Source organism: Drosophila hydei, unplaced genomic scaffold (genome assembly GCF_003285905.1).
Source record: "Drosophila hydei strain 15085-1641.00,03,60 unplaced genomic scaffold, DhydRS2 tig00000063-arrow-pilon, whole genome shotgun sequence".
Lineage (NCBI taxonomy): Eukaryota > Metazoa > Arthropoda > Insecta > Diptera > Drosophilidae > Drosophila > Drosophila hydei.
In genome coordinates, this window is record NW_022045657.1 from 7315476 (window position 1) to 7323612 (window position 8137).

An 8137-nucleotide genomic window follows, 5' to 3' on the forward strand; every position below is an offset into this window, starting at 1 on the left:
GCTTGATGAACAAGTATTCAAATTATTATCAGTATGCTTTCCACAATTGAATCGGTTGGCAGCGCCACCAGCATGCGGTGTTGGTAAATGACAATATAATTTGGCGGTACAAATTATTTCAAAAAATCTAGATTTCAGTTACGTCATTTTCAATACATATACAGTATGTTTTGCAAACGCACATTTAGTACTTGAATATATGAACTATAGAACTCATTTATGCTCTAAGCATAATTAATTCAAACAATTTTTAACTGAAGCTGTTTTCCATTCAACTGTATAGTAAAGTAAACAATTTTTTCTGACAACAAGCTGGTCACTTTGTTGCTGTTGTTTTGGTTTTTAAGAAACAGCTGACTTGTTATCGATAAGTTTGAGCTGAATAAAACTATGTGACAAGAGGGAATACGCTTAGTATCTTATATTCATTTACATACTTGCACAGTCTGGTTGAACTTTATTTACAAACAATGTAATGTAAAAAATTATAAGTGTTTGTGTTTATAATGTCTCTTGGCTCTAAATTTCCAAATTATTAGTTCACACTGTCCAATGGCGATAAGCTCGTCAATATCTGTTTCATTTAACTGAGCAACACCAAGTCAAAAGCGTCTCACGCAATCCAGGTGCATTATTACTCAACATAAATTGCACAAAAGATCGCGGGCATAACATTGGATAAACAGGTTTAACTCAAAGCGACTTAACATCTATTGTGAAATGTAAGTATGATGATATATGCGCATATGCACCTGTAATCTACAATTGTTCGACTAAAGTGAGGCCTGATTAATAGGATAAATACAAGTATATTTTCTTATGTTAAACTGTAAATGAATACATCTATTTTAAAAATGTGAGACATTTGTAATTGATAAGTTATATACAATTGACACGTACTTAACACATAAACACGTAATTCTTATCGAAAGCTTTCTCTGAAATAAAATAATAAGAGATAATAATTAAGCTAGAAGTGCAAATAAGTTATTTCAATTTCATCAGATGGGACAGCTGATCAAAACAAATATAAAAATCGCGAGTTGTATAGAAAGCCAAGAAGCAGCGCCAACGACGTCAAAATGCGAAAAGCAAAAGCAAAAGACAGAAGCCAATAATGAGTAGTGCAAGCTTAACTGAGTGTCGTGTGCGCTACACAATTTACTGTTACGAAAAGTAAAACACACGAAAACAAAAGATAAAGAATTGTGAATATGCTCCAATGTAGAGAACAGGAAACAGAAAGCTTTTCGAGGTTTGTGTACGTGTGATTGCCACAAAGCAGAACAAGTTATAAACAAAATCGAAATTCAGCTGAAAACGAAAAGCACATTCATACCAGATACGAAGCGCACCCAAGAGCAAGTTAGCCAAGTAAAATACATATGTATGTGTATGCATGAGCATGTGCGTGTGTTTAGACACATGCATACGTAGTACATGTGTTTGTAAAACGACTGGGCCAAAGCGCCAGCGTCCCAAAAATCGATTTTTTCGTGGCAGTGACATATTCGGCGCACATAGCCCATCGAGTCGAACTCGGACTAAGACGTTCTGATTTAGTTAAACCAGGTGCTTAATATAAAAGTTGTATATTTACGTTTGGTAAGAATATTAAATAAGCATAGGGCTTTGCGTGTGTAAGTAGGAAAAGAAAGACGTGCTTGTATATGAGTATGTATGTATGTATGTATGCAATGGCGTACCAAACATAAACAAGCGTTTCAAGGTCGCTGCAAGCGAAAGAGGCCAAGCCAAAAATATAATGTATACGCTCAATGGCGCACTTGGCCAAAAAGTTTAACATATATTATGATGTGATCGTTCCTTTGTTCTCCGCTCTTTCATAGTTAGCTGCCACAATATGGAGTCGTTTTTAAGCCTATTCGATCCGAATCAGCCAGACGATGGCTTCGACGAGGAGCACGAGCTAAATGGCAACAGCAGCGGCAGCAGCGAATATGAGGTGGATGGAAATGTCAATGAGAGCAACAACAGTAGCAACAACAACAACACTACAAGCAATGTTAAAAGCAATCTAATCTTTGACTTTGAGCAGGGAGTCCTACCTCCGGAGCCGCAGCTGGGCAATGTAGAGTATAAGCTCAAATTGGTAAATCCGTCAAAGCAACGATTTGAACACTTGGTCACTCAAATGAAATGGCGTCTACGTGAAGGTCAAGGTGAGGCCATCTATGAGATCGGTGTCTCTGATGCGGGCCACCTGCAGGGCCTTAGCGATAAGGATATGAATGCATCTCTTACCACGCTCAAGCATATGGCTCATCACTTGGGCGCTAGCACATCCGTGCTGCGACGTAAGACAGTTGACATGCGGCGTTCTGTTGCCGAAGTACTGGTACGCAAGATCCCCGATGATCAGCACAACATTGAAGTGCGCGTCGCCGTTTTAGGTGGCGCCGATGCAGGCAAATCCACTCTGTTGGGCGTGCTCACACAAGACGAACTGGACAATGGTCATGGACGTGCGCGCCTAAACATGTTTCGTCACATGCACGAGATTCAGTCGGGTAATAAGTGAAATTAACTACTATTTTCAGTATCTAATTGGAGGCTATTTTCAGGTCGGACCTCCTGCATTTCGCATGAAACTCTTGGTTTCGATGCATTGGGAAATGTGGTTAACTACAAGTACAATGAAATGATGACTGCTGAGGAGATAAGCGATAGTTCAACAAAGCTGGTTACTTTCATGGACCTGGCAGGTCACCGTCGCTACATGCGCACAACAGTCCAAGCTCTGAGCGGCTATTCGCCTCACTATGCGATGCTTGTGGTGTCCGCTGGCAGCGGATGCAATGACACCACCGAGGAGCATTTGGCCATTGTGCGTGCGCTGGATATGCCATTCTTTATATTGATTACCAAAACGGATATTACATCGCCAGATGCCACGCTACAAGAGCTGCGCACGCTGCTCACAAATATTGGCTGCCGCAAAGTGCCGTTTATTATCACCAATACCGATGAGGCCATATCAGCAGGCTCGAATCAGGTATCTGAGAATATTGTGCCCATATTTTGCGTCTCAAATGTGACTGGAACTGGACTCAATCTGGTCACCAAGTTTCTCTACGTGCTTTCGCCAGGCATCAGCAATGCCGAAAAAGATCGACTGGAACTGGAGCCATGCGAGTTCCAAATCGATGAAATTTTCCGAGTTACCGACGTAGGTTCCGTTGTGGGAGGCCTGTTGGTACAGGGAGTCCTCACAGAAAATATGCCCATGAAAATTGGACCACTACCGAATGGAAGCTTCCATGCAGTTACCGTGCACACCATACATCGCAACAAGGCTCCATGTCGAGTGGTGCGAGCTGGCCAAAGTGCATCGTTATCGTTTACGCCAACTCAGGAGCTGCCACCGCTACGCAGTGGAATGGTTCTGTTGGGTGATTCAGGAAACATTGACGAGCCCTATGGCACTTACTTCTTTCAAGTAAGTTGTGCACTAAAACTGAACACTTAAACTTTTACAGACAACTAAATTACAACTTATTTAACATTCCAGGCCAAGGTCTCTGTACTCTTCCATGCCACCGCCATCTATGTAGGCTTTCAGACAACGGTTCATATTGGGAGCATACGTCAGACGGCGGTTATACGTGGTATCATGGGTGGTGAGAAACTGGGTACCAATGACTCCGCCTCTGTCATGTTTGAGTTCGTTGGACACCCTGAGTATGTACGACCTGGTATGCGTATACTATTCCGCGAGGGAATGTCCAGCAAGGGCATAGGTGTTGTTACCCAGGTATTTCCCGTTAACAAGACACGTACGAAGTAGATGCAAGCCTGCGGCGGAGCAAATGAGATTTCTTCTATTTGAAAAATAGATGCGCGAATCGGCTCTGCATTTGGACAGTGAACAGATTAATACTTATTAAAGCTTATCAATATATCTCAACACGGATTACATATAGAGACATGTACATATTACTTACAATTAGAGTTTAGAAATTTCGATTAGCATATGTACAAAACTGAATATGCAGAAATTGTAGCAGATCTTCTTTACATTTAGTTTGAGTTCTGTGATTTTTCTTTTAAGCTCAACTTCTCCAGTATATATATTATATATAATGCAATATCAAATTGAAAACCATGTACGAATTTTAATTTCACCCTTGCAACTTAATAAAACATAGATAATAATATACTCCACAAAACAATTTCTCAACAATTTTAATTTATTTTAATAAACTCACTACGATCTACTGCCCGGATGCTCCTTATTGCTACTAGTATCACTGTAGTGCGCTGGTAGGTTGGAAGGGCCCTCGATTTCCTCGGCCTTGGCGGGTACTGTAGATGTAAATCTAAAGAGTACGGGTATTTCACCCAGTGTTGTATTGCCATGTGCCTCTAGTAGCCGAATCCATGAGAGCAGCGAGTCCTTTGTGGAGGTGCCCGTGGCGCAGATTGCGAATATAGTTCCATCATCTTGCTGGTGTACTGATCGCAGTTTGCCCAACTGGTTGTGCCGACGTGGTGGCGCACGTCCAAAAAACGGCACACCAATCTGTGTCACGTCGTCTTCATCCACCTGCCGTTCGTCCAACTGCGCCAGAAACTCTGTGTCAGCATCGGCTCGTAGTGTAAAATAATTTATTCGTCGATTTCGTATCCATATGTTAAAAGGGCCCTCAATAAAGAGCGCTTTCTGTCGGGAATGCTCACGTAACAGCTTCGACTGCTCTGGGCTCATGCCACTCACAATCCATGTGTCATCCAGCGAGTCTTTGATTTCATTTGTCTGAAAAACATCAATTTTTGATCGTAAATCTACCGTGCACATGCGCTCTAGAGCCAGCTTGGCAATTTCTAAAGTATCATCGGGCACAGGATCAGGTAGCGGCCATGGTGACAGATTTTTAAATTTGGGCATCCAGTACATCATGCGCCAGTACTTGCGTAACGGATGTCCCTTATTGCCGAACACATTTAATAGCATAGCCTCCATTTCGTAGTCTGGCATAACGCCGTAATCCTCCATTTGCTCGAGCAAATCAATAATACATTGCTGCTGTTTCGGATAGTGCATGAACTCAGCCTGAAATAGATTGGTTGGTATGAATTTTCCCTTGGGCATAACATTTATCAACGCCTTGTAGACTTCCAGATCGTGTTCAACACCGAAGTCAGGCATATGTTTCAATGCGGCATAAATAAACTCCACATGGTTCCGCCGGTGAACATCGCGTTCCTCGAATATTTGCACCATTGTTAAATAGGAGTTTTTGGTCTTTTCATGAGCCGCTGCGAATGGATTTCGTATGCTGGGCAGGTTCTTGGACGAGCCGGCAGCACCTGCACGTTTTGAATTGGAGTTTTTATTTTTATGATTTTCGTTCGCTTCATCCGTGACGTAGTTTCTGCAGAAAAGCGTTGACGCCTGCTGCCTATAACTGCTTTGAGTAATTGTGCTGTTGAATCGCAGTATGCAATGAAATTTTCGCATCATTTTTATTAAAAATAAATCTATTTTATAAAACTAAGCTGAACGATTATAAAACAACAACAAATGCATTTTACAGCACTGTTCACATCTGATGACCTGTGGATATCGAAACCAACTATCGATATGAAATGTAAGCAAGACGATATAAAGTAATCGAAGAAATTGTGTTGTGTTTGAATGCGCTGACAACCACAATTTAAATAGAAAAATATACCCTATAAAAAATTATTTATTTGCATGTGTCTCAAAACAATTAAAATTGATCTTTAGAGCAATGCAAATATTTCAATATCATATATTTTGATCAATCTTACCCTGTTTAAAAAGAAAAGTGACTAAAATTAGTGATAAACTAATTAAAGACATATAATATTAGCTACTTTACTCATTTCCTTCATCAAATATGTAATTTCGCGATTTAAACTTAATAATCAATCGATAATCGACGAACGCTTGGATCCGCCCTCATAGATCACTCATGAATACGCTGAGCTCGAATTAAACATAAACGACAGAAAGTCATTAGCCCGCATATTAGACTGGATGATGTTAAATATTTATTCACCAGCTGCTCATGTTTCAGGGATAATAAACGTAATTTTCGATCTTTTGTTTATGATGCCAGCAAAATTGGAATGCGCTGATATAATGCGTCATTAAAATGTCAATGCAGCGGGCACTGTGTGAATCGTAAGCAGAGTTATGCGATAAAAGACAAAAACGTCATCACTTAAGTCAGTCGGAATAATTCTTTGCTTTTCTTTTTGTTTATCTTTGCGGTGGCACTTAGCACTACTTAACGGTATAAATCAGTCGATTAGTGTGAAAATAGACCGCATTAACCACAAAACGAGCTTTGAAATACGCCGTTAAAATTTTAATCATAGATTACCTTCCCAGCGTTGACCCAAGCTATGTTGGAGTTGTGGCCTAAGGGCGAGAAGTGTGTGTCTTACATAATTAGTTAAAAATTCAGAAAAAATTATGAAAAAAGATTTTAAATACAAACATTATAGATTTTTATACAAATCTTAACTCTATTGAGACACAACAAAAACTATTAATTTAAATTAATTGGAATTGAAATGCTGCAAATTTGTATTCAATTTATTCTTAAGTATCAACCTGCTGTAAGGGAGTCATAAATTACATATTTCTCTCCTCTCTTTTTCTGTCTCCTTTTTTCATACACTGTCTTGATCTGTATCTCACTTTCTTACACTCTTTGTACTTCTTTGATTAGTGATGTGCTTATCGGCTACTTAATGATCCTACTCCAATGTATCTAAATTAATCAATTGGTTCTGTGTGTTCGTAAATTATTTAGTTAAGTATACATTTATATACAAAGATGAAAATAATTTATATTAGGGCAATGCAGAACTGCTCACGGCTTATCTGCTAATCTATAAATAAGTTTTTGTGGTTTATATATGCACATGTGTACTTTTATATACAAACGTAAATGTCGGTGGCTACTGAAGGGGAACTAGGTTTCCAATGAGAGGTTTTCATTCCATTCACAATAATGTAAAGATAAAAATTTCTCATTTGTGATTTTTCAGCATTCAAATACATGAGCGAAAACAAACAAAAAACAAAATTCTACCTAGGGAGACGTTGATTCTTATTGCGTCTCTTGCATGCAATTTGCAAATATTTGCCGATAAGCTTTTGCTATGCTTACATAAAGGCACACTCATACAAAGATGCATTCTAAATTTAGGTACAATACGAGTGAGTGTGCGTGTGCGTGTGAGTGTGCGTGTGCATACATGCTTCATGCAAGTCTATCAATTTCAGATGTCGTGTAGTACAGTTCTCTTCTAAAATGTCATACCTCTTATCGATGGATATAGTTTTTGAGCTTACCTTAATTATATACATAGGTAAATGGTATCTTTTAGTCAAATACTTATTATATACGTTGACGAAGTATAAAGATAGCCCCTTTAGAAAAATATATTCTGGACAAATCCCCAATTTCTAATAGGCTATATAATATATGCTATATGCATAATGATATACAGACTAGGACTACCTTTGTTATATAGGGTATGTATTGTTCGGCTCAGATTCTGGCCGTTCCCTCCTCTTACTTAGGATGTGTTTGCGCAATTATTTATACAGGAAGTCAGCCGAAGCTGCTGTCGGAGATGCAGGAACGAGGCTGGGTATGGAAATGGAAACAGGCGCAGGGCGTGTGACAAAACAACAAAAACAATAATGAAAAAACTCAAGTAAATAAATGAAAAGCCAAACGGCGGCGCATAACTGAAATAGCAGCAGATAAAAATAAACAAAACGCGCGCGCGCTCTGATGACAGACAAAGGGCAGAGTCGAGCCAGGGATTGGATGTGGAACTAGTATACAAACATACATATGTACATGTAGATAAATATGTATATGTGGACTCGCGTGGTAAAGTAACAGCAGCAGACAAACTGCAAACAAATGTGTTTGATTGTGTGTGTGTGAAAAGTTTATCATGTGGCGGCGGCATTAGAAAAGAGAGTCTGTAATAGGGAAGGCAGCCTCCGCTTCCGCCTCCGCCTCCGCTGGGGGAGGCAGCTGAAAAACTTGCACGCTACCAATTTTCCATTAGGGCAATGTTGACAGCGCAGGCCAAAATATTTGGGCAGCTGAGCGGCGGC

General features: G+C 39.7%; 2 protein-coding genes across 5 annotated transcripts; one reads left to right on the forward strand and one right to left on the reverse strand.

Annotated features, from left to right (window-relative positions):
• The first annotated feature begins 393 nt into the window (after positions 1–393).
• LOC111595565 (GTP-binding protein 2) lies at positions 394–4039 on the forward strand. 4 transcript variants are annotated; one of them, XM_023309365.2, is made up of 4 exons: positions 394–722; positions 1851–2531; positions 2586–3460; positions 3533–4039. In XM_023309365.2, the coding sequence occupies exons 2-4, from the start codon at positions 1865–1867 to the stop codon at positions 3806–3808; spliced, it is 1818 nt and encodes a 605-aa protein (XP_023165133.1). In that variant the 5' UTR covers positions 394–722; positions 1851–1864; the 3' UTR covers positions 3809–4039. The 4 variants fall into 4 exon arrangements, with proteins under 4 accessions (XP_023165133.1, XP_023165158.1, XP_023165151.1 ...); XM_023309390.2 differs by lacking the exon at positions 394–722 and adding an exon at positions 1148–1255; XM_023309383.2 differs by lacking the exon at positions 394–722 and adding an exon at positions 1486–1572.
• Positions 4040–4116: 77 nt separating this feature from the next.
• Positions 4117–5589, reverse strand: LOC111595589 (evolutionarily conserved signaling intermediate in Toll pathway, mitochondrial). The gene has a single exon (XM_023309403.2). It carries the CDS (start codon positions 5483–5485, stop codon positions 4229–4231), a length of 1257 nt encoding a protein of 418 aa, XP_023165171.2. The 5' UTR covers positions 5486–5589; the 3' UTR covers positions 4117–4228.
• Positions 5590–8137: the final 2548 nt, after the last annotated feature.